Below are 27949 nucleotides of genomic sequence, written 5' to 3' on the forward strand. Positions count from 1 at the left end.
CAAGTCACCATTTGACATGAAGTTAGACACAGGGCATAAACTCTACATAGCATTGCACAGTTTTGCAATGTGAGCAGTACACCGAAAGATATGTAAATTGTCAAGAAAATTACGCCAAGTGCATAAATTATTATGGTATTTATGCTTAGACAGGGCTCATTTTTTCACTCAGTTCATAATCCAAATAAATGAACAACGAGATTGCCAACAACATACGCCTGTTTAGAAAACTGTGTTACAGTGATTGTGAGTGCAATGGCAGACAAGTTTAATTTGGTCAATTGTGTTCATTAAACAAAAACATATGTTGAAAGTGCTAAAGTTGATCTGGCTGCTAACAAAACTTGGACGAGAGATTATGATAAAAAATATTATCACCAATTATCATGATGATCCAATGTTTTGAAATATAGAGCAGAAAGAATGTTAAAGGCAAACCACTAAAAGACGCCACATTTTTACCCATAGTAAATAATTTTTCATTACTATTAAACCCTTATAATTACAACACAAAGACTTTTAGTTAGACTTTTAAATATCAAAATTGTCTAACTCGCTATTGTATCTGATTTCATTTTTGTTTAAAGGCATCATTTAATGTGTCATTTTGCCATAGACAAATGAAAAGAAACAGTCATTATGAAAGTTAAAAAGTCAACCACCCGCCTCCCAAACATAACCTACGCTGCTCGGGTTCCGGTAAATGCCAACGGTACCATCATATTTACTGTGTAAAGGTTGGCACAAAATAATGATGTAATTTCGCAACAAGGGAATGGAACAATAAAATGGTAATACAAATAAATGAGTTTATAATTTGTAGATGCATTTGGTTCATCGAGCTATGAAAATGTCACATGGACAGAATCATAATGCCACATGTATATGAATATTCACAAAATTGAGCCTCACTCCGTGAAAATGGGGTTAAATGTAAAGAGGATATTTGTTGGATTCGATGGAATATCGATTTTATTTCACGAGTGATCATATAAAATAATATTTTCACAAGTGGCGCAGCCAGGCTGCGGGAGTGAAAATATGAATTTTGTATGATCACAAGTGAATTAAAATATATATTCCATCAAATCCAACACATTTTCTTTTTATTTAATAATGCTTTTTTCAACCGCTTATTAATATTGTAAAAGAGATAAACTTGATAATTTCGCTGAACTTATGACGTCATTTAGTCGAAAAAATGACGTCATTTCACTGTAAAACTGAAAAATATCATTCATTATTTTTCACTGTTTAAAACAGTGAAATACCAGTTTTATTTCACTGATATTTCTCTTTAAACCACCGGAAAGCATAAATTAAATGTATGTAGAGTATTGTCTCAAGTTAGCCTGTGCAGTTCTCACAGGCTAATCACTGACGACAATCCGCCTTAGCTAGATTTTTGCCAAAAAGACTTCCTTTATACAAACAAATACCATTACAGCTACAAGTGTTAACCCAGATTAGCCTGCGTGGACGACACTTTAAGCACATGTTCAAGCCTCAATTGTTATTATCCGCTCAAATATTAAAAAAAAACATTCACCAAAGGTGAATCTCCAATTTAATTTTCTCAAGTCTCATACATTTGAAAGCCTTCGTCAATCGAACTGTTGATTGCTGAATTTTAAGTGTTGTTGTTGCTGGTGCTGCTGATGTTCCAATTAAGGCTGAAGCAGCAATTTCATGTCAACTCTTTCTCTCTTTCACACTTCAACTTCAGCTTTTGTTGTTGCAAGAGAGACTGAGGACCTTTGAACATAGAATGAGTAGAAAACATACATTTTGTTTTAAAATAAAACACCATAAGTATTTTAAGTACACTGAGCAACACAACACACAGCATATTTCTTTAATGCAAAAATTATCTTTAAAAACATCAATAACTTCCTTAATTGAAAGCAATCCAATATATCCTTCTTGCTTATTGAAACAAGAGGGTCAGGATGACCCTGAAGACTTACGTTAGTTCAACTTAAAACTTTGGTAGAAGACTTGAAGTTTTGAAAATGGCCTTGATATTGTAAAGATAAACATTCTGACCCAGTTTGAACATGATTGAGTCAATACATATGGCTTCTAGAGTGGTTTATGATTTAACTTTTTTACCTTGTTAATGGAAAGATGTGACCCGATTTCAAACTTGGTCTAGACAAAATACAAAAATCATTCAAATGAAGTTTTATGAAGATTGAGTGTCAATAAAGTTATCTAGAGTGGTAACAAGATATTAAGAACATTTGAACTAGTGACCTAGTATTTGAATGCACATGATGTGAATCCAATGTCAAGCATTCAAGATTATCATTATGACCACGTTTCACCAAGAATGAGTTATTAATGTGAGTTCTAAAGTGAAAAGAAGGTTTTTATATATTGTACCTGGTGACCTAGTTTTTGGATATGTTACATTGAAAGAAACTTAGCCTAAAAAATTAAAAGATAAACATTTTGACCAAGTTTCATCAAATTGAGTCATAAATGTGGCATCTGGAGTGGAGTTCTACAATTTGACTTAGCACATAACCTGAACTCCAAATTGGCATACATATTGTCAATATAAGCATACCCACTAAGTTGTATCAAGATAAAGTCATATATGTTGCCCCTGTGGTGGCATCAATATATATTCTTCTTGCCAAGTTTCATCAAGATTGGATTAACAAATTAGGCCTCTAGAGTGGTAACGAGCCAAAAGTTGACCACGCAGTACAGCACAATACTTAACCTAGGGTTATCACAATAAATGCTTTATAGAGTAAGTTTAAAACAGATCTAACAAGAGCACCGCCTTGCGGGTGCAGACCGCTCATCTATTTTCTTTTTAAAGGTGAAGGGACTCTCATTTTCAATCACAAAGGAGGGAGGGGTGGAGTGAAGAGGGGTGTATAGTGTGGGGTTGTGGACAATTATTACATTATCTTCCAAAAAAGCGAAAAAATAAAAATAAATAAAAAAATAAATTAGTGTTTCAAGTATGAAAGCAATATCTATGATACTTTAGGGGTAAAACGAACCAAAACATAAAAAATAACCAAATTTTCAATTTTGTAAGTATAAAGGGCCCATAATTCCGTCCAAATGCCAGTCATAATTACATAACTTTGCCTGCACGGTCTCCTTATGATAGTTAATAATTGTTGCAAGTATGAAAGCAATAGCTTTGATACTGTGGGAATAAAGTGGACCAAAACACAAAACTTAATCAAATTTTCAATTTTCTAAGTATAAAAAGGGCACATAATTCTGTCAAAATGCCAGTCAGAGTTACATTACTTTGCCTGCACAGTCCCCTTATGATAGTTAGTAAGTGTTGCAAGTATGAAAGCAATAGCTTTGATACTGTGGGAATAAAGTGGACCTAAACACAAAACTTAATCAAATTTTCAATTTTCTAAGTATAAAAAGGGCACATAATTCTGTCAAAATGCCAGTCAGAGTTACATTACTTTGCCTGCCCAGTCCCCTCATGATAGTAAGTAAGTGTACCAAGTTTGAATCCAATAGCATTGATAGTTTCTGAGAAAAGTGGACCTAAATGCAAAACTTAACCGGACGCCGACGCCAACGCCGACGCCAAGGTGATGACAATAGCTCATAATTTTTTTTCAAAAAATAGATGAGCTAAAAATGTGTTCATATGTATCACATATCACTAACAAGTTTTCTGGGGTCTATAGCAATTGGGGAAATCAATTCCTGATGTAGTCGATACAAAGCTTCTTATACTACTACTATCACTTGCATATAATAACAATTTCAATCACATTATTGGCTATTAAAGTTGCTATTCAGATCCCCAAAAGTATAAAAACCATTGTACAAAAAACATTGACCCCTTTTTATAGAAATGACTGTTTCATTATGATCATTACATTTGATATGGAACATGATTTTGCAAAGAGTTAAAGAGTAAGTTTTGATTGGTACCTACAAATAATTTGCATATTATTGCCATTTTTTAAATAAAGCTTTTGTTGGTCAATATAACCCATAATTTGAGTGTTAAGTGTGAAACTCTTGTATTGTATTGAAGATGCCTTAGTTTCACGTTTAACCCTCAAATTGAAATAAGATAGTCTGGTCAATTAATTGAAGTGCAGAAAACCCAGTTAGCATTTGGGTTTTACCAATTTGTTAAACTTGATTGCAACAAAAGTCTTAAGTTTATAAAAGCCGCATTTAGGGAAAATTTGGCTTAATGCATGTGCAGTCGGCGCAGGCTAATCAGGGACAAATTTTTTAACAAGACAGGATTTTCATAAAGAAGAGACTACCTGAAACAAAAAAAGCAAAAAAATGCAAAAAGTGGATAATGTCGTCCCGTATTAGCCTGTGCGAAATGAACAGGCTAATCTAGGGTGAGGCTTAAAGCAGCACATGCATTAAGACAAGTTTTCCAAGAACGAGGCATTTTAAGACGGGAACTCGTGCTAGGTGATCAGCAGTGATTCCTTTTCCAATGATAAGGGGACTTACCTCAGTTTTTAATTTATATTTATTTGGGGCTGTTGTTCGGCCACATTCCAAATGTAACAAAGTATACATTTTTCTAAAATGACTGAATAAAATTAACAAGTGAAGGTTTCCAAAGCAAGGAAAAAATATATGCCATTTCCATTTTATTTTTCTATTCAGCTCTACAAGTTGATCCATAGAAAATGTAATATTTAACACACTTGTATCCTCAATATTAAAGTATTTGTTACCAAAAATACCAGAACACCAATTTCTCAATTTTACTTAAGCCAAGTAAATTTGTTGAATTGATATCCCCTGCCAAATAAATTTTGTTTATGAATGGGTGTAGAACTAAAATAAAAGGCATAAGCGAAGGGTTGTGCCTTTTGTTAATTTTTTTTAAAACTCATTTGTACCTGTGATGGGTTTGCAGACAATAAAATGCAGAAAGTATATTTTTCATGAATCAATTACCTATGGACAGTTATTACAGAATCCATTAATGCATAGTAAAAGAATGACTAAATAATGAATAATTCATAAAATTTGTGACCTTTAACCATGATGTGTAACCTTGACCTTGACCCCTAGGATTATGAATGTTGAATGTGAAGCACCTCCAGATGATTGAGACCAACTATGGCAAGTTTCATGGCTCTGGCTCATGTGTTAATGGAGATAAAGCTCTATGCTTATATTAAAAAGCATTTTTTCAAGATACAAAGGGCCATGCCCTTAGCCCCTAGGATTATGGGTGTTGAATATGAATCACCCTCAGATGATTTATAACAAATATGGCAAAATGCATGGCTCTGGCTCATGTGTTAATGGAGATAAAGCTCTAAGCTTATATTAAAAAGATTTTTTTTCAAGGTACACAGGAACTTAACTCCGTTATTAACAGATGGTGTACAATGCCATTTAAGGTGCATCATCCTCTTATCCATATATATACTCATACCAAATTTCAACGAATAAAATCCGCCAAAGCATTTCCAAGATATGGCCCCGGACACAAAAGTGCCGGACGGATGGAAAGACGGACGGACGGACAACGCCAAAACAATATCCCTCCTTCTATGGCGGGGAATAATAAAAAGACAGTTTTTTTCCGAATACAAAAAGTCCCAGCCCCATTCCAAAAGTGATGAAACAAACTATTACTGGGACTTACCTGTTGAGATTTAGTGCCTGTGTATTACTGGGACTTACCTGTTGAGATGTAGTGCCTGTGTATAACTGGGACTTACCTGTTGAAAGGTAGTGCCTATGTATTACTGGGACTTACCTGTTGAGAGGTAGTGCCTGTGTATTACTGGGACTTACCTGTTGAGAGGTAGTGCCTGTGTATTACTGGGACTTACCTGTTGAGAGGTAGTGCCTGTGTATTACTGGGACTTACCTGTTCAGGTGTAGTGCCTGTGTATTAATGGGACTTACCTGTTGAGATGTAGTGCCTGTGTGTTACTGGGACTTACCTGTTGAGAGGTAGTGCCTGTGTATTACTGGGACTTACCTTTTGAGAGGTAGTGCCAGTGTATTACTGGGACTTACCTGTTGAGATGCAGTGGCTGTGTTGCTGCTGGGGAACATCATTTGCTAGTCCAAACTTGTGATGATAAGGACCCTATGAACAGATATAAATATCTTAACAAATCCCAGAAATGTATTCAATGCATTCAGAAATGGCATCAGTTACATGGACCAAATATAAAACCCACGAGACTTTGCTGTTTAACACAACATTTTTATGACGGTTTTACCAGGATCAGTCAATGACCACTAGGACCAAGTTTATTAATAAAATTAACTATGTAGGGGACCTTTAGATGATGTTCCATACCAAATATGAAACACCTGGGCTTTGAAGTTTCAAACAAAGATTTTGGCTGTCCCTATATATGTATATGTAAAACTGGGAAATCCCAGAGCTTAGCCAGTATTGACCCTTGAGACATAATTTGGTAACAGTTTAAGCAAACTAAATATTAAACCTCTTGGCTATGCAGTTTCAAAAAAGAAGAAAAAAATGAACACCCAAGGAACATTTCTTGGAGATTTCATTTAATTCTCTCCAATACTTTAGGAGGCAATATCCCTTGACAAAAAGTTGACAGACGTACACATACACATCTCAAAAGAATGGACAACATGGTATCAAATGCATTCAAAGTTTCAGGCCTCAAGTAGCAGAAAAAAAGACAAAATCCGTACTTTACCAAAAATTATTTGAATGACTGTGAAACTCTTTGTATTACAATCTACCTTGTAGATGAGGTTATATCTGCCCCTGAGAAGGGAAGTTTGGAGCCCCATGGTTAGACTGGATGTACCCTTGGGGTAGGACTCGTTCAGCTTTGACCCAAATTCCTGGCCCAAGAGCTCACCGCCTATACCAAGGATTTGTCCCCAGGCGTCCAGGCCCAGCTGACCAGAGAGCCTGTTGTTCTCCGCTGTGTACAGATGTGTGACTGCATGGGGTCCTGTAGGGGCCCAGCTGACCAGAGAGCCTGTTCTTGTTCCGCTGTGTACAGATGTGTGACTGCATGGGGTCCTGTAGGGGCCCAGCTGACCAGAGAGCCTGTTGTTGTCCGCTGTGTACAGATGTGTGACTGCATGGGGTCCTGTAGGTGCCCAGCTGACCAGAGAGCCTGTTGTTGTTCGCTGTGTACAGATGTGTGATTGCATGGGTTCCTGTAGGGGCCCAGCTGACCAGAGAGCCTGTTCTTGTTCCGCTGTGTACAGATGTGTGACTGCATGGGGTCCTGTAGGGGCCCAGCTGACCAGAGAGCCTATCGTTGTTCCGCTGTGTACAGATGTGTGACTGCATGGGGTCCTGTAGGGGCCCAGCTGACCAGAGAGCCTGTTGTTGTCCGCTGTGTACAGATGTGTGACTGCATGGGGTCCTGTAGGGGCCCAGCTGACCAGAGAGCCTGTTGTTGTTCGCTGTGTACAGATGTGTGACTGCATGGGGTCCTGTAGGGGCCCAGCTGACCAGAGAGCCTGTTGTTCTCCGCTGTGTACAGATGTGTGACTGCATGGGGTCCTGTAGGGGCCCAGCTGACCAGAGAGCCTGTTCTTGTTCCGCTGTGTACAGATGTGTGACTGCATGGGGTCCTGTAGGGGCCCAGCTGACCAGAGAGCCTGTTGTTGTCCGCTGTGTACAGATGTGTGACTGCATGGGGTCCTGTAGGTGCCCAGCTGACCAGAGAGCCTGTTGTTGTTCGCTGTGTACAGATGTGTGACTGCATGGGGTCCTGTAGGGGCCCAGCTGACCAGAGAGCCTGTTCTTGTTCCGCTGTGTACAGATGTGTGACTGCATGGGGTCCTGTAGGGGCCCAGCTGACCAGAGAGCCTGTTGTTATCCGCTGTGTACAGATGTGTGACTGCATGGGGTCCTGTAGGGGCCCAGCTGACCAGAGAGCCTATTGTTGTTCCGCTGTGTACAGATGTGTGATTGCATGGGTTCCTGTAGGGGCCCAGCTGACCAGAGAGCCTGTTCTTGTTCCGCTGTGTACAGATGTGTGACTGCATGGGGTCCTGTAGGGGCCCAGCTGACCAGAGAGCCTATTGTTGTTCCGCTGTGTACAGATGTGTGACTGCATGGGGTCCTGTAGGGGCCCAGCTGACCAGAGAGCCTGTTGTTGTCCGCTGTGTACAGATGTGTGACTGCATGGGGTCCTGTAGGGGCCCAGCTGACCAGAGAGCCTGTTGTTGTTCGCTGTGTACAGATGTGTGACTGCATGGGGTCCTGTAGGGGCCCAGCTGACCAGAGAGCCTCTTGTTGTCCGCTGTGTACAGATGTGTGACTGCATGGGGTCCTGTAGGGGCCCAGCTGACCAGAGAGCCTCTTGTTGTCCGCTGTGTACAGATGTGTGACTGCATGGGGTCCTGTAGGAATCGCAAAAACGAGAAAATCCAAGAATTAAATCAATTTTTATATACTTCTTCACAAATAAAAATGCATTTTAGTCGTAGAAGTGTGGTCATTAAGTTATCGTTTTCCTGGATTAACTAAGTGCATATACTTATGCCATTAACTGACAACTGACATACACATGTACTAGAATCATTAAGAGAATGGGAAATGGAAAACAACATCTTCTTATCCGTATAAAAAAACTCAGCTAAAAAAGTGTCATTGCTGTCTAGTCAAACAAGAATTTGTAATAATTGTGATGCAGATTATACCCCAATGCCACAAGTCATAATATGTAGCATGATGTTATAGAATGTCTCAGTTTTGTAATGTTTAGTGCAGAATGATACAATGTACATTCACAACCTCATATGAGAAGGAACAATACCTGAAAGTGTGAACGCTGAACATTGAATTGTTAAGTGAACGCCCACAGACAGATGGAAAGACAGACGCATAGACATCCGTCCAAGGTGATTCCAATATACCCCAATTAACGGGATATAATTAATAAATATATTCAGGGCATATTCTCACTCCAGGGGCATATGTGTATATTGAAAACCTAGAAAGGTTGTTAATTTTAATTTATGTAAAAAAAAATAAAAAAATATTTAATTAAAATAGATATTCTTATTGAAAATAAATGCAGATAATTATTTTTTAGAATGTTGACTGCATTTCAATTATTGCTTAATTTAAATTAAACAGCATTTAATATGTATTTTGTTAAATTTATGCAAGGGTAATATTGTTAATAAACAACTGAAAACAACAACAAAATTTAGTTTAGAGGCTGAATTTTGGCACAATAATGTATGAGTATGCCCTGTCCCTTAATGATTAAAACTGATATCAAATCAACTCTTATATGTTTTTATTTACTCAGTTTCACCAATTAAAAAACACAAAAATCCTGATTGGTAATCAGAACTTTTCTCCAAAAAGGTCAGAACAAGAACTAATGTTACATGAACTAAATGTGCAACACTAAACTCTTTAAAAACCGGGCTAAATGCATAAGCGTAAAAAGTCGTCCAAGAATAGCCTGTGCAGTCTGCACAAACTAATCAGCCATGACACTTTCCGCTTTTAAGGAATTTTCATTTAAAGGCCTATTTGGAAAGTGTGGTCACAGATTAGCTTGGGCAGACTTAGCACACTTTTGTGGGTAAAACACTTGAGGCACATGCATTAAGCCCTGTTTTCCCAGAGTGCAGCTGAAATACTTCCTGTTTTTGCTGCTGCTGCGATAGGGCCATAGCCAGAGATTGTGTGAGTCTTGACGCCAAAGTCACCGCCCTGAACAGGGAATGTAGGACAACACTGCTCCTCAGTCAGGTTCACATTATTGGTGAGCAACATATGGAGGTCAGTCACCTAAACAGGCGAGTCACTCAGCGCCTGCTCTATCTGTGGATCAGATTGTTTCACCTCGAGTGACTCGTCGGATGAAAGTTGAACTCACCAAGGCTCAGCTGTTGGAAGTGTTGCCATATTTATCTGTACATTAAAAAACAGGAATAACTTGAGCACTTTTAGACGTGACACTTAACCACTTTAAATATGACGCAATACAACATTTTGCTAACGAATACTTACAAATTTAGAATCAGTGCTATAGATATAAATTGTACTTATGTTCAACTTATAGAGCTGAATAAGGAAATGAACTCAATGTCACAACCTATTAAAAACAGTATTTGTTTTGGCAAACATTTAATTGGGAATTAAGTCAGTAATTATCGAAAAATATGGAAAAGACTTTTTGAGATTAGGAATGCTTTGACCAAATAAATAACACTGTAAGGTCTCACTTGAAGCTCAAGATGCAGAGATGACATTCTAGCCTCGCTGATATTGCTAAGGGCCCAGTTTGAGTTCTACCTAACATCGGGTTGAGAGCCAAAGGGCATACTGGACCACACAACATAACTGCTGTCATTTTTCAACGCCTTCTCAAGCGCCAACTCAATGCCAGGCTGTTTAGGATTGGAGTGGGTAGTTACAAACCCTGATGGGTTCACCTTTAGCACCTTGTTTCAGCTGTTGGTCGAACTTCCCGCCTGAGGCATGGCCATGGATGCTATGAGTGTTCACAACAAAGTCGGTGCTGCCTTTCTTTGTTAGCAACTGCGTCAAAAGTGCGTTCTCTTTGGCCAGTTTGGACACCTGTGAGGACGAACCGGGACTGTCCGTAAAGTTACGACTGTCCAGGAGTATGCCAGTGGTAAGCATACACTTCCGACTAAAACTCTACAAATATTCCTTGATTTTCTCTTGTTACTTTCCGTTGTATTCTTTGTCCCAAAAAGAATGGAACGAGTTATCCAACTTTGTATTTATCGTGATATTAGTTGTGAAGTCCAACATTGAGAACTGACTGTACATGTTGCCATAACTGCTGCAATAAGTCCTTGTGTCTGTAACGGTTGTCCCATCTCCGGCACTCGGGTCTAACAAACCAAACAGGCTCAAGTGCGGATCACTCGACACGAAAATTGTGGTTGTTGAGAACCATGTGTGAAAACTCTTTGTGCTCAAAATTTTCTATAGGAGGAATTTGTTCAACGATGATGACCCTTTGAAGCTGGATGTCAAATGGGAGAAGCTTGGGGTCAGGGGAGGGGTCGTGCTTGACTTGAGGCTTCTGCGGGCCCGACTGGTGCCGTTGCCGTACCAACTCTATATCAAAACCGGGGCTCACCTGAAAACATGGGAAATATGATCTAGTAACAAGATGTGTTTGTGAAATACAATGTCCCCCTATATGATGTTTGACCTTGTAGGATGACATTGACCTTGTGAAGGATGACCTTGACCTTTCACCACTCAAAATGTGCAGCTCCATGAGATACACATGCATGCCAAATATCAAGTTGCTATCTTCATATTGCAAAAGTATTCATAAAATAAGCGATTTGGGCCACATATATTTGACCTCTGACCTTGAAGGATGACCTTGACCTTTCACCACTCAAAATGTGCAGCTCCATGAGATGCACATGCATGCCAAATATCAAGTTGCTATCTTCAATATTGCAAAAGTATTTATAAAATAAGCGATTTGGGCCACATATATTTGACCTCTGACCTTGAAGGATGACCTTGACCTTTCACCACTCAAAATGTGCAGCTTCATGAGATACACATGCATGCCAAATATGAAGTTGCTATCTTCAATATAGCAAAAGTTATTGCAAAATGTTAAAGTTGGCGCAAACAGACCAACAGACAGACCAACAGACAGACAGGGCAAAAACAATATGTCCCCCACTACTATAGTGGGGGACATAAAAACAGGTTTATATTACAATCTATTACAAACTATGTCTCTCGATAAGAGTTGAAGTTTTTCAGAGGCAAAACTTCATTCTCATGAATTTTGAACTTGGCATTTCACTGGTTCCTTGTCCAAAATAACATGACAATTGATTCAATCAAACCATATCGTACTCAAACATCATTTAAATTGTTGGTCAATACTTTATTAATCTTTCAATTCATAATTAATATTTTTAACTTTTTTTGTTAGTGTCCGCTACAATGCAATCCCCAGACATGGAAAGGCCGCCCCCCCCCCACATCACTGGACTGTAATACGGCCAGCCTTTCACCAGACAGTTGTCTTCTTTGCTGAGCAGATGCTGTAACGTTGAGTGAACCAATATGGAATATGCAAACTACATAGGCTTATCTGGGACAACACTTTACACACATGCATCAAGTCCTGTTTTCCCATGCAACCTTACATTGTTGCCATTGCATGCATGAACACTAACTCTAAAGCTTTTATTACACTGTTCTGGGAATGAGGCCGGGGTTCTTCTTATTGAGAACAAATGCATTCCATGGAATCATATTTATAAGCTTTATTAAATATCTCACAACTTTATAACAAGGGACAAAATTGTCACAAAACCAGGTTTTCATTGTGAAAAAAAAATCTGATTAAGGAAGAAAACTCCAACTGAACTTTTGAAATGAACAAACAAAATTAACCCCCTTTGTAAGTTTGTTTTAAAAAAAAATCTATTTTTAGTCGTGGCGACCTTGACATTGGAGATATTGACGTGATTCTTTCGTGCGACACTCCGTCCCATGATGGTTAACAAATGTGCCAAATGATTTTAAAATCTCACAATGAATGACATAGTTATGGCCAGGACAAGCTCATTTATGGCCATTTTTGACCTTTGAACTCAAAGTGTGACCTTGACCTTGGAGATATCGACGTAATTATTTCGCACGACACACCGTCCAATGATGGTGAACAAATGTGCCAAATGATTTTAAAATCTGACAATGAACGACATAGTTATGGCCCGGACAAGCTTGTTCCGCCCGCCCGCCAGCCAGCCCGCCCGCATTCGCCAATCTAATAACCAGTTTTTTCCTTCGGAAAACCTGGTTAAAAACTCAAGGAATTATGAGGATGACAGAAATTCTCGGGGTGTTGTGTAACTGAGGTTCCTGTATGATAAGTTGGAAAGCATCGAGCTGAAGAAGAGTTTGAGTTATTGATCCTCAAGTAAAACAAGTCCTGCTGTAAACATGATATACACAATAAAAGACGCCATTTTATGTTTTGTTAAATCATATCATTCTTGTCAATTTCATCTTTAACATTCTTAATACACTGGTTACACTGTAAACCTTTATTATTTGAGGGACATTATTTTTGTTGATTTTAAGAGTTGACTGATCCACAAATTTATCACACACAGAAAAATAACTGACACAAATTCATCATTTATTTTTCTGAACTGAGAAATCCACAAAAATAAACTTATGTGTCCGTAAAAGTCTTTTTGACCACGAAATTTTGGATGAATATATATATATGAGTTTAAACTATACAAACAAGTAAAGAGGATATTTTATCTTAAGTAAATTCATACTTTTCTTTTCCACCTCATCTTTTTTGCAGTCTGAATACATAGGGAATACATAAACAGGTCTTTTTCTGGCGTATTTATGGGTATCTGAAACGGACCCATACGCAAAGCGTTTTTCTTTCTTTAACAAGGGCTGTTTGTAAAACATGCATGCCCCAAATATGGGCTGTCAGTTGTAGTGGCAGCCATGGTGTTAATACATTTTTTGTCACTGTGACCTTGACCTTTGACCTAGTGACCTGAAAATCAATAGGAATCATCTGCCAGTCATGATCAATGAACCTATGAAGTTTCATGATCCTTGGCGTAAGCGTTCTTGAGTTATCATCCAGAAACCATTTTTCTATTTCGGGTCACCGTGACCTTAACCTTTGACCTAGTGACCTCAAAATCAATAGGGGTCATCTGCGAGTCATGATCAATGTACCTATGAAGTCTCATGATCCTAGGCCTAAGCATTCTTGAGTTATCATCCGGAAACCATCTGGTGGACAGACCGGACATACAGACATACGGACGGACAGACCGACATGAGCAGAACAATATACCCCCTCTTCTTAGAAGGGGGGCATAAAAAGAGAATTAGGCATTCGATCTCCAAGTGTGGATTAAAAGCATTCATTGGTGACACCACATGTCTGCACATGTGTAGATACAGTTATTAAGACAAGGGTTGTTTGTAAAACATGCATGACCCCCATATGGGCTGTCAGTTGTAGTGGCAGCCATTGTGTGAATATGTTTTTTGTCACTGTGACCTTGACCGTTGACCTAGTGACCTGAAAATCTGTAGTGGTCATCTGCCAGTCATGAGCAATATACCTCTAAAGCAGGGTTCGACATTAACTTTTTTTACAGCCAGACCATCTGACCAGCTCCTCTTAAAATGTACTAGCCTGAATCTGATGTCTACTAGACCATAAATGACATAGCAAATACCGGTAAACAGAATTGTGTCGTGTAACTGTTTAATCAGGTTTTATCAGAAAATAATTAGTGAACACAAGAAAGTTATTTTGATGCACAAAGTAAAAAATTAAATAAAACAAGGGCTGTTTGTAAAACATGCATGCCCCCCATATGGGCTCTAAGTTGTAGTGACAGCCATTTTGTAAAAATGTTTTTTGTCACCGTAACCTTGACCTTTGACCTAGTGACCTGAAAATCAATAGGGGTCATCTGCGAGTCATGATCAATGTACCTATGAAGTTTCATGATCCTAGCCATAAGCTTTCCTGAGTTATCATCAGGAAACCATTTTACTATTTCGGGTCACTGTGACCTTGACCTTTGACCTAGTGACCTGAAAATCAATACGGGTCATCTGCCAGTCATGATCAATGTACCTATCAAGTTTCATGATCCTAGGCATAAGCGTTCTTGAGTTATCATCCGGAAACCATTTTACTATTTCAGGTCACTGTGACCTTGACCTTTGACCTAGTGACCTGAAAATCTATAGGGGTCATCTGCTAGTCATGATCAATCTACCTATGAAGTTCTATGATCCTAGGCATAAGGGTTCTTGAATTATCATCCGGAAACCATTTTACCATTTCGGGTCACTGTGACCTTGACCTTTGACCTAGTGACCTGAAAATCAATAGGGGTCATCTGCTAGTCATGATCAATCTACCTTTGAAGTTTCATGATCCTAGGCATAAGCGTTCTTGAATTATTATCTGGAAACCATTTTACTATTTCGGGTCACAGTGACCTTGACCTTTGACCTAGTGACCTGAAAATCAATAGGGGTCATCTGTAAGTCATGATCAATGTACCTATGAAGTTTCATGATCCTAGGCCTAAGCGTTCTTGAGTTATCGTCTGACAACCACCTGGTGGACGGACCGACCGACCGACATGAGCAAAGCAATATACCCCCTCTTCTTCGAAGGGGGGCATAACTATTTAACAACATAAATTGTTTGTTGTAATTTCACTGTTTATCACCAGTTAAACAAATGATGTCCGTACAGCAGGTGACATTTATTTAACGTTATCAAATTCTGGCCTCCTTGACCGCTGTGTTCCATGCTACCACAGCTCCAAGGCCCTATTCCATCATAATCTGTGTCAGTTTTACTGTAGGATTCTTCTTTATTAACTTATTTGTAGGACGAAAATCCAATCTTGAACAAAGCCATTCTTTAAATTACATTCTCTCGTCTGCTACGCCAAAATGTTTACATTGACGATACCGATTTTCGATAGAAGTCTAAAAAACATGATGTAAAGTTCTACGACACTGCAGAAAATCATTAACTCTTTCAATGCTGGAACTGAATTTTGAAGGTCTTTGCAAACAGTTTGGATCCAGATGAGACGCCACAGAACGTGGCGTCTCATCTGGATCCAAACTGTTTGCTATTCTGATAGTATTCTTTGAAAAAAACTGAAGAAAATGCTAATTTTAGCAATTCAGCACACAACATTTTAGCAGACTACATATTTCCCAGCATGCAAAAGGTTAATATTCATGACAACTTTACCAATGGAAACAAGCTATTTCTGTGGGAAGCTCTCCTTCGCGTCTAAAAATAGCGATGAATCATAAGACTGCTCCGCGTTTATTTATATATGCTAGTTTTGTTCTGATGCAAATAATGGATACAATAGTTATTTTACACATTAAGAGAAAAAGGTTTTCGGTTAGTTATACCGGTAGTTATATGAATCAGTATAGATTTTGTATGTACAACCAGTCGGACAAGCTAGCCCACAGTTTTACTAGCCCGACCACAGATCTTACTAGACAATGTCTGTCGGACATGCCTTATTGTCGAACCATGTAAAGTTTCATGATCCTAGGCCTAATTATTCTTGAGATAACATCAGGAAACCATTTTACTGTTTCAAGTCACTGTGACATTGACCTTTGACCTAGTGACCTGAAAATTTAAAGGAGTCATCTGCCAGTCATGATCAATGTACCTATGAAGTTTCATAATCTTATGCGTAAGCATGCTTGAGTGATCATCCGGAAATCATTTGACTATTTCGAGTCACTGTGACCTTGACCTTTGACCTAGTGACCTGAAAATCTATAGGGGTCATCTGCCAGTCATGATCAATATACCTATGAAGTTTCATGATACTAGGCCTAATTATTCTTAAGTTAACATCAGGAAACAATTTTACTGTTTTCGAGTCACTGTGACCTTGACCTTTCACCTAGTGACCTGAAAATTTAAAGGAGTCATCTGCCAGTCATGATCAATGTACCTATGAAGTTTCATAATCTTATGCGTAAGCATGCTTGAGTGATCATCCGGAAACCATTTTACTATTTCGAGTCACTGTGACCTTGACCTTTGACCTAGTGACCTGAAAATCAATAGGTGTCATCTGCCAGTCATGATCATTGTTCCTATGAAGTTTCATGATCTTAGGCGTAAGCCTTCTTGAGTTATCATCCGGAAATCATTTTACCATTTTGAGTCACTGTGACCTTGACCTTTGACCTAGTGACCTGAAAATCAATAGGGGGTCATCTGCCAGTCATGATCAATATACCTATGAAGTTTCATGATCCTAGACCTTACCGTTCTTTAGTTATCATCAGGACACTATCTGGTGGACGGACAGAAGGACCGACAGACTGACAGGCCGACACGTGCAAAACAATATACCCCCTCTTCTTCAAAAGGGGGGCATAATAAGTGCCTTATGATTAATATGTCTCAATTATATTTCAATAAGATCTAAAAAAAAGTATATTACTAGCATAATATGATTTTATTCTTTTAATTTTAAGTATTAGGAATAGTTATATTAAATTTGTTTTTCTGAAATCAATGGACTTTTCGCACGAAAAAAATAAAAATCCCAAAATTGCATTTTTACCCAAATTGGCCATGAAAAGGCCTGATAATTAAAACGTCTTTGTTACCTTCTGTGTATTCAGGTCATCCTTGTCCACCACATCCTTGGCATCCTTGTCCTGACTCAGCAGCGACTGGAGCAGCAAAATAGCTTGATATTTTTCTTGTATGTATATTTAGGACTCACACAAATTTATATAAATGTAATGAAAATCAATAACAAATGTTCAACAGCATAAAATATGGCAAATTAATAAATCTCACATCAAGTGTTGCCTTTCTGTAAACATTGCGTAAAATATCAATATATACTCCTCCAAAGATTACTTAAACAATTTCATATTTTATTTAAAAAATATTCATCCATATACATTTCTTACATGGCAATGTGTTTATAGAAATGAAAGTCTAAAAATAGCCTCAGTTGCTAGGTACATGTGCATCTATGTACAAATATGAAATTTTCAGTTAAAATGCTTTGTTTTTTCATGCACAGTTTACAAGAACTAAATATTAGGACCATAATGACACAAATGTTATGACAACATATCATAATATGCATTAGATCTAATGTTCTCACAAAAACCCTCACATTGTGTAATTAGATAACAATATGTTCACATAAATCATTTGTATCTTTAACTACACACTTAATGTTGTATTGTAACATGACACACTACTATGTTCGTATGCTAAACAACACATTGTAATTAAAATACTAATCACTAATTACAACAACTAATACATACATGTACACACTATTCCACTCTGAACACCAGGATGTTGTCCCTCGATTGTCCCACAATGATGGATGATGTGGTGCTGCTGTAGCAGACTGACCATGGAAACCTCACTCCATCCTCCCGTGTAGCCAGCTTAGTCAGCTTACTCTGCCCCTCCCAGCCCACCTGTAGTACAGTGTGGGACTGCCATCCACAGACCAGCACCTGGCCTGCAGGGGTCACATGTAGACCATCTGGGCGCACTAGTGCTGGGTCTGTGTATGTAGCCAGGAGTGTGCCATCCCTGGCCAGGGTGAGAAGCTTGTTGTGCCAGCTGATGATGTACAGCCTGTCTCCTGTGGGACTCACAGCACACGTGTCTACTGCAAAACAGAGTAACATCAAGATATTGAATTACTGTCAATGTTAAATAATCTTATTAAACATACTGCAGTGATATTGTATTACGCATATGTTGTTATAATAGGCCTTTACACATCTAACATATATGCATACATTTCAATGATTCAATAGTTAAGCGTGACAATAAACTTCAGTTGCAGTATTACGTAGAAATTTGACAAGTTGAAATGCGACTGGTGAGTTAGAAATGAAGTGTAGCACAATATCACATACAGAAACAATTGCACAGTTCAATCAACATGTATAAACCATGTTACTATGTGCAGCATGAATAGATTTCCCACACATGTATACATGTGATAACTATGTACTGAAATTAGTGAAATTGACCAAAGCAGACATAATTCATGTGCTGTGTTACAACGTTATTTGTGTTTTTTAAGTGTTTATAACAAGAAAAATAATATTCAAAACAACAGTTATTGACACTTTTCTAGCTTGTTAGATATAAAACCAATTTCAACAGCAAAATGTTTAAATGAACATACTACTATAATTACAATGAAATTAATACATACATTTGAACACTTCATAAAAGAATACAACCACAATAGTACCTATGTTATAAGGCGTTATGAAATTATTCAATTTAACAAACATATTGTACATGTACAATCATTTAACAACCACAAAATTAAGACAGGGTCAGAAAGTGTCTCACTCCCAAGAACTCAGTTTCTATTTATAGACATGTCATGTAGTGACAGTCAAAATACTTCATTACTCATGATTATAAATCAATATTAATTTCTGAATCTAATTGTTTTGGCTACAATGCACTGTAGCATTCAAAGGGCACATAATGAATTATAGAACAAATATTTTATAATACATCAGCAGGTTTTCTGCTATTACATCTGAATTTTATTTTATTTTCATCTCACAAAGTATATAAATGTAATTTATATGATTTAAAAAAAAAACAAGATAAAGGCCTTATGGGTCAATATTTGTTGATTAAAAAAATAAATCCCAATTCGGTTCATTGAGTCGATAAAAATTTCCAAATTTTGTCATTGTAGGGATTTAAAATAACACAATTTGACTAGACTCCTTTTCCCACAATGGCTCGACAAATCCCTGTAAATAATACAAATGTTATCAGGATGGATTCACCATGATTCTTACCTCCAAAATCAAAATCTCCATTATAGAGTCTGCAGATCAGTTTGCCATTCAGTGAGTATTTGTACAGTTGTTGACCAGAGGTGACAAAAAGGTCTCCTTGGTGATGGGCCAAACCAGTACATCTATGTTGTAACTGAAACTTCCTGCCAGGAACAAGCTTTCCCTGGTTGACAGTGATAAACTGGACCTCATGTATGTTTCTAGTATTCACAGCCACTGCAACCTCACTGGGTGTGATCAAACATATGCCCCGTGGGTTAGCCCTCACATTCCAGTGACTAACCACCTGGTACTGCTGGCTCAGAAGCTTGACTCTCTTATTATTGAAGTCTGCAACCAAGACCTGTCCATCTGGAAGAACACATATGCCTGAGATACCACATGAATCTGAATCACTTGGTATTCTCACATTGTGCTTAGACTTCCCCTGGACGTTAAACGCCTTGCCTGACTTTCCAAGCAGAGTTAATGCCTGCTGTATTATATGCTTACATTTTATGCTGGCTATAAGGCAGAGCTCCTTATTATCTCCAATTTTCTGAACAATTTCATGGAATTGTGACCAGTCATTGTGAAGACTGGTGCATTTATGAATAGAAATTGTAACTGACCCTTTTATGCTTATAACTTCCTCTTTTATCTCATTTAATTCCTTCACAGTAATATTATCAAATTCATTCAAGATAGAAAGAACACTCCAACACATTTCTTCTTTTAAATTTTTGCCCGATGTACCCACAGAACTATTACAACACTTATCTATATTAGTATTTAAATTGCCATGCAATTGTTCTATCATGACTGCCCCATGTTCCTTGTATGTTCTCTGCAATGACTGAACACTGGCCTCCTGATTTATCTGTAGGCTTTTGATTCCACCCATGACAGTTTCCAGCTCCACTGACAGTCCCTGTAGGTCTGTGGGCTGCGTGTTGGTCAGCTCCGAAATCGGGGTCACTTTACTGCACTTGCTGAAATAAACAATTAATACATGTACATACCAAGGAATAGTCAGTAAAATAATGTAATGCTTCAAACAAGTAAACAGTGTCAAATAACAAGAGCTGTCAGAGGACAGCGCGTCTGACTATTCGAGTGCTTGACAATATAACATAAGCCATCATGGGGAAATTGTTCATAATCAATAATTTATTATATGATCTTTCAAAAATAAAAAAAGGAAAAAAAAAGAATTTTTTTGGGGGGGGGGTGGGATTGAGAGGGGGTATAATGTGAGGAGTGGTCATTAATTAGACGATCTTTCAAAAATAAAAAAGGGGGAGGTAGGGGGGTAGAGGAGGTGAGAGGGGGTATAATGTAGGGTGTGGTAATTTATTAGATAATGTTTAAAAAAAAAAAAAAAAGGGGGGGGGGAGGTTGGGGGGGAGGGATTCTGGGTAGGGGTGTGGGGAATTGTTAATGTAGCGTAATTACACGTTGTTGCACACAGTAATAACCAACAAAGTTCATTTCTGATTTCTTTACGTTTTATTTCTGCTTATTAACACAACACAACGTTTCCAAAATGTTTGTCAAATACAAGATACATGCGAAGCCCGCAATGGGCGAAGCCCGCAATGGGCCCATCCCGCGAAAGCCAGCAATAATACGACTTGTATGTTCGGCCGTTTAAGTAAGACTCCATAAATATAGATATAAACAACGAAAGCTTTGATAATTGTTATGTGTACAATTCTGATTGGCTGTGTAACGTCACGTGTCTACATGTACAATTCTGATTGGCCGTTTGTTAAGTCACGTGTCTGCAACCCAAATATACGTATGCAACGGACACCTAACGAATACATACGGAAATGACCGAAGATTGACACATACGGTAAGCAAATATTCGTGTCCGATAATTATAACCCGAGGCTAATGATTTGTTGATCCAGATGGCTGCCTATTTAAGATTGTATGAAATGTGGTACAAATTTCGATCATTATATAAATCCAACAATGCCCCAAATGTGCGTTTTGTGTGCGTTATGTTACATTAAGGTGGAATCCATTGTGGTATTCAGGTAAGTGTGTTTTGTCAAAGTAATAATAAAATGTGATCATAAATAAAGAAGCTAAGGCAAATTAAGCAAAATTTTCAATTATCTAAGTGTAAAAGGGGCCATAATTATGTAAAAATGCTTGATACAGTGGTCTGCTCTTGTTTATAGGTTTGGGTCATGTTGATAAACAAGTATGCAACATATACAAGCAAAATGTCAAAGGATATAGGAAATATTTGGGGTAGTCAGCAAACTTTAACATAGATTTATCAATAATATGCATATTCTAAGTATAAAAGGGGCAATAATTATGTAAAAATGCTTGATACAGTGGTCTTATCTTGTTTATAGGTTGGGGTGATGTTGGTAAACAAGTATGCAAAATATGAAAGCAATATGTCAAGGGACAATGAAAATAATTGGGGTAGTATGAAAACTTTAACATTTGCTGCATACTCTAAGCATAAAATGGGCCATAATTATGACTTCATAGAATTGTCTGCTCTTGTTAACAGGTTGGGGTCATGATGGTAAACAAGTATGCAAAATATGAAAGCAATATGTCAAGGGACATTGAAAATATTCGGGGTAGTATGCCAACTTTAACATTTGCTGCATATTCTAAGTGGAAAAGGGGCCATAATTATGACAAAATGCTTGATAGAGTTGTCTGCTCTTGTTCATAGGTTGGGGTCATGATGGTTAACAAGTATGGAACAAGTATGCAAAATATGAAAGCAATATGTCAAGGCACAATGAAAATATTTGGGGTAGTACAAAAACTTTAACATTTGCAAGCTAATGCTAATGCAGACGCTAATGCCGACACCGGGGTAAGTAGGATAACTCCCCTATATATATTTTATATATAATAGTCGGGCTAAACACAATCATGGAAAATAAATGAACGCTTTTTTCATTGGCTTCATACAGGGGTATATAGATTTGCACTCTTCCATCCATCTGCGTGACTTTTCTGTCGTATATAACTCAACACGTATTCCTGAATTTTACGAGTACAGTAACCAGGCATGTGAGCTTGCGCACCTCTATATTTTCGTTCTGTTTTTTTCATTATCCCCACGCTTTTTGAAAAGCATGGGGATGTTGTGGTTATCTCCACCATCCGTCTGTAAGTCCGTCTGTCTGTTAGTCCGTCCTGGCCAATATCTCCTCCTACACTATAAGCACTAGAACCTTAATACTTACACACATGGTAGCTATGAGCATATGTGCGACCCTGCACTATTTGGAATTTTGATCTGACTCCTGGGTCAAAAGTTATGGGGGTTTGGGCGGGCGGGTCACAGATTTCACTCATTTTGTATGTTATTTTACATAAACTTATTCATTTCTGCACCGTTTTACTTCAAATTGATACTGAACCTCTCTTTTGACAATACGGTCAATCTCAACTATGCATGGCCCCATTAACAACCCTGGGACGCCCTGCCCACATAGACCACTGCCACCCAAAATTGCCTTTTACTATAATTTCTTCATTTCTACACCGATTCACTTCAAATTGATACTGAAATTCTCTTATGACAATACGGTCAATCTCGACTATGCATGACAATACAGTCAATCTCAACTATGCATGGCAATACAGTCAATCTCAACTATGCATGACAATACAGTCAATCTCAACTATGCATGACAATACAGTCAATCTCAACTATGCATGACAATACGGTCAATCTCAACTATGCATGACAATACAGTCAATCTCAACTATGCATGACAATACAGTCAATCTCAACTATGCATGGCCCCATTACCAACCTTGAGACTGAGACGCCCCACCCACATAGGCCACACCCACCCAAAATTGCCTTTAACTATAACTTCTTCATTTCTACACCGATTCACTTCTAATTGATACTGACCCCATAACCAACCCTGGGGCGCCCCTGGGTCAAACATGCGGCGTGGGGATACACGTCGGCCTCTGCAGCGCCATTTCTAGTTATAATTGTAGCAATGTCTAATTTTTATAAAAAAAATACATTTTCAATTGTGTTGATTGTAAAATAATCAGTATTGCTACTAGAGGACTGACAATTCACATCAATATTTATCGTCATGTAATTTTGCCCAAGTGCGTGTCCCTTTAACCAAACAATCATATCTTTTTCAATTGTGATAAGCGAAACTATAAAGGATTGATGATAGATGGATACGTCTACAGTAACATATTAATCGTCAGGGAAACTCGTGCAACTCTGTATTTTTGTTCGTATTTTTTTGACACTTTTGGGACAAATTCAGGATTGCAGAGGTATTCATGTACTAAGAAAACATATCTAGTTGTTTACATTGTTTTCACTTTTGATATTGTAAACCTTGACAACACTATGCATAATAATGCAAGAAAAGATCATTAATGTTCTTCCACCCCACAAAACAGGCATGACTTCCAGATTTTTTTTAATTAGCCAGCAATGAAAATCATATAAATTATTGTTTAATAAACCGGCTGGGACTGTTTTTTTGCAAGCACTTGTCTAAAATGTTTTAAAATTCAATCAGTGAATGCATTTAATGATGGCAGTACTGATATATATCTGTACAATGCCTAATGTTCCTACATAGTTTTATCATAATTGAAAATCTGCTTACAAGATTGTTATTATGTGTATTAAATGTTCTAAACCTGACTACTACATATACACCATTATAATTTCATGTTAAAAGCTTCTGTGACCTTTGAACTATTGACCTCAAAATGGATTGGCCTCTTAATCTTCTTCGATGTAAACATAAAACATTTTGCATTGCTGTAGGTCAAAGCATTCCCTAGATATTGTCTAGAAACAATTGGTCTACGGTCAAACCGACAAATGGACCAAAGGACAGATGCAAAGCAAAATAACCCCAAATCTTAAAAGAGGTCCTCTATTTCTAAATAAAGTCTCGGTGTGAACAATCTAGCCTGTGATGAGTGGCTTATGACATGCAACCTGGTCTACTATCTCACAATATGTTTTGTTGTTATTTAACCTATTGTGATTATTTTGCTTTTGTTGTTGTCACTTGATCTATTCGTGGACAAGAAAAGATGCCATTGTAAAACATTTTTAAGGAGAACCCAAGATATTGGTTTACTGTTTATTATTTATGTGTGATACAACTGTATTGACATTTCATAAGCAAGCCTAGAGTCAATGATATTTTAAAAATTGGGAAATAAGAATAGAATTATATTTTACAATTTACTTTATACTACACACAATGAGAAAAGTGTTCTGCGGTCAGACACATATGCCCCCCCCCCCAACAGGGCTTTTAACTAGTGATCCCAATTTCAATAGGGTTCATCTACTGTCCAAGGCCAATGAGCATCTGAAGTATCAAGCAAATCAGTCAATTCATTGATGAGTTATTGATCAGAAACAATTTTCACACTTATTGTTACAGTGACCTTAACATTTGACCTAGTGACCCCAATTTTGATAGGGGTCATCTACTGTCCAAGGCCAATGCGCAAGGGTAGTATGAAGCATGTCCTTTGACCTAGTGACCCCAATTTTGAGAGGGGTCATCTACAGTCCAAGGATATTGCACATGACAAGTATCAAGCCAATCGGTGAATAAGCTGAAGTTATTGATTAAAAAACTATTTCACACTTACTGCGTAACTTATTTCAATTGGGTTCATCTACTGTCCAAGGCCAATGTTCATGAAAAGTATCAAATAGGATAGTGACCTTGACCATTGACCTAGTAACCTCAATTAAGATCGGGGTCATCTACTGTCCAAGGCCAATGCACATATGAAGTATCAAGCTAATCAGCCAATTCGTTGACAAGTTATTGATCGGATACCACTTAATGTGATAGTGACCTTCACCTTTGAAGAAGTGGCCTCAATTTCAATAGAGGTCATTTACTGTTCAAGACCAATGCAAATGTGAAGAATCAATCCAATCTGTCAATTTGTTGACGAATTATTGATCGGAAACGATTTTCACACTTAGTGTGATCGTGACTTTGACCTTTGACCTAGTGATTACAATTTCAATAGGGGTCATATACTGTCCAAGGCCAATGCAGAAGTGAAGTACATGTATCAAGCCAATCTGTTAATTTGTTGACGAGTTATCGATCGGAAACAATTTTCACACTATATGTAAGTGTGATAGTCACATTCACCTTAAAGCCTTGACCAAAACCTTTAAGGTCACCTTGACCTTAGCTCTTAAAACCTTGAATAGACTGATTTGACTCTACCAAATGTTCTTGTTCGTTATTTGTCCTTTTTTATAATAGGATTTTATTTGTTTTTAATGCACATGTGATTAACAAAATAATCCAAATAAAACTGGTATTACTATAACATATAATTCTAAGTTCTTTCTGTATTCATGGTCTGAAATCAACTGTTCCTAAATACTGAAAAATGCTAAAAAATCTGATGTCAGTATCGTCTGTATTATTTCAAAAATATGGAAGGGAAAGACCGCCAATATTATTCATCACCAGAAATGTTGCACGTGTTGAATATTCAGCTCATTTGTTAAACAGAGAAACATTTAGTTAACATTCTAGTTAAACATTTGTTAAAACGCTGAATTACAACTTTTTAATATCTGTTTTGTACAATTGTTATGTGTAAAATGTTGTATGTTCCGATTCTACAAATGCACAGTACCCATGTGTAGAATTGCACTTTGTTATTGAAGTGCATAATCTTAGATCACTCGTGAAATAACAAACGATCTCACACTGACATGAACAAATATCCTCTATGTTTCAGTTGCCAAAGCCACAAGTTAACATATTGATTTGTTTTCTTTTCTCATTCAATACTTATGATCAAGAGTCATTCAATTGTAATTTAAGTGTTTAACGGAAAATTTTAAGGTCATAATGACAGCGAATGAACCTTAAAAAAACATCATTTCACAGAAAAATGTTTAAGTCATCAATACTTCTGACATTTTTTTCGCTGTTTGAAATGATGAGTTTCAACATTTAAATATATCTCCCTATATAAGCATTTATAATAATTCTTAATTTAAAGACCCGTTAGTGGGTTTGAAAAAGAACATGAACTTTGAATTAACGACTCTTTCTTTGGATTTACATCGTGATGAGAATGGGTATAAAAGCCTAACTTTTTGTAAATAATATTTTTTAATCATATTGTAATAATAACTTAACAGCTGAAGAGTACATACCTGTGTTGATCAGATACACACTGAGGGCAGCACAGCTGTTTGTGCAGGTTGCAGAATTGGTGAATTTTATGGTCCTTATGAACATCACAAGTTTGTAGAAAATCCACCACCTTTTTTGAAACTGGCCATTTATCTATTTCGACCCTTCCAAATGTAGTATGTTTAGCCAAGGCTTTACCATGTGGATCAATACAGTTTCCACAATAAAACCGTTCACACTGTTTACAATAGAAATCAGCACATGTCTCAACATTATTCTGGTCTTCACAGGCATTACAAATATAGTCCTTCACTTCATCCGAACCCAGCTCAACTGAAGACGGAGAACTTGTTGCCATTTTGTAGACTAACTGGTTTTAACAAAGTCACTTTCTGACACTATAATTACAAATAAATCTGCATCAGTATAGAAACATATTATACACACATATATATTATATTCTATTTATATTAGATCAACAGTTATCACCTTTAACATGACTCAATAAATATCATTTGAACTTGTAAAACATTGTTCAACTTATAATCCAAAAAGCTCTTTGCGGCACAGTTATGTAGGACTAGTGACCAGCCTCACCACTTCACGATGTAAACTGTCACGTGAGAACATTGTACAGTGTCAGTTTACTTTTAACCTACTGGAATGAAATTGTAAGAAGTGCATTGAATAACATGCTAATTTAAATTGACTTGAAGCACAGAAGTCTACAATGAAGATAGTTTCGAAACATATAGTACAAATGACTGCCCAGTTTAACAAGAATGGTACATTTTATTTAAAACTAATTTCACATACCAAATATCAAAGCTCTAATCCATGCAGTTCAGAGATTGTTTTAAAGTTAGTAATGCCCTCAGGTTTTATGACCTTCATACCGTTGTAAAAATCCATGATTGAAGTGTAACAAGATAAGCGAAAAGAGGGCCGAAATTTGTAGTAAGGCGCGGTAAAATATACTCTTTGCAAATTAAGAGACATTAATTATGGACAAAACATCTGTATGTCCGAAAATTTAGAGTCACAAAAAATAATTATTTTTGCTAAAAAGAGGGTGTCCGAACACTTAGAGTGTCATTATGAAAGAGTAATTATGGTATATCATGTACAAACCAAGACAGAACTTGACACAAATCAAAATCAACTGTTTTTGCACCATTTTTTCCCATCCTGTTTCTAGTGGAATGTAACATTTTCAGTGCAAATTATTACTTTAGTCTCTAACTTTATCATATTTTAGGGACTAAGTAGTGAACACCTATTTATGCCCTATCACTAATTCCAAACAAGAATAATAGTCTAAAGTGCAAAACAGCCCTACATGACACAACTATTTAGTATATTGTAACCTATATAAAACTGTTCAACCCCCAAGTGGTGCCACTGG

At 37.4% G+C, this 27949-nt stretch overlaps 1 protein-coding gene and 1 long non-coding RNA gene across 6 annotated transcripts in view; both read right to left on the bottom strand.

Moving 5' to 3' along the window:
• LOC127864223 (uncharacterized) overlaps positions 1–27168 on the bottom strand; it is a 36684-nt gene extending 9516 nt beyond the window's left edge. Inside the window, exons 1-8 of one of the 5 annotated variants that reach the window (XR_008041591.1) lie at positions 17174–17242; positions 10201–11090; positions 9616–9886; positions 8082–8354; positions 7517–7657; positions 6730–7094; positions 6019–6091; positions 1590–1755 (exon numbers count right to left, since the gene is read on the bottom strand). Coding sequence is in view for 1 of the 5 variants with exons in the window: in XM_052403911.1 (XP_052259871.1) it covers positions 1688–1755; positions 6019–6091; positions 6730–7094; positions 7517–7657; positions 8011–8355; positions 9613–9748 (1128 nt within the window). In the remaining 4 variants the exon portion in view is untranslated. Of the gene's footprint in view, positions 1–1588; positions 1756–5904; positions 5927–6018; positions 6092–6729; positions 7095–7516; positions 7658–8010; positions 8356–9612; positions 9887–10200; positions 11091–17173; positions 17243–17854; positions 18211–19378; positions 20350–26564 lie in introns of those variants that run through there. The other 4 variants (XR_008041592.1, XM_052403911.1, XR_008041590.1 and 1 more) reach the window with 4 other exon arrangements.
• On the bottom strand, positions 14553–15190 carry LOC127864224 (uncharacterized). The gene is made up of 2 exons (XR_008041602.1): positions 14854–15190; positions 14553–14708 (listed from the first exon to the last, which is right to left on the bottom strand). It is a non-coding gene; the product is annotated as an uncharacterized LOC127864224 (long non-coding RNA).
• Positions 27169–27949: the final 781 nt, after the last annotated feature.

The sequence above is a fragment of the Dreissena polymorpha genome, chromosome 1 (genome assembly GCF_020536995.1).
Source record: "Dreissena polymorpha isolate Duluth1 chromosome 1, UMN_Dpol_1.0, whole genome shotgun sequence".
NCBI lineage: Eukaryota > Metazoa > Mollusca > Bivalvia > Myida > Dreissenidae > Dreissena > Dreissena polymorpha.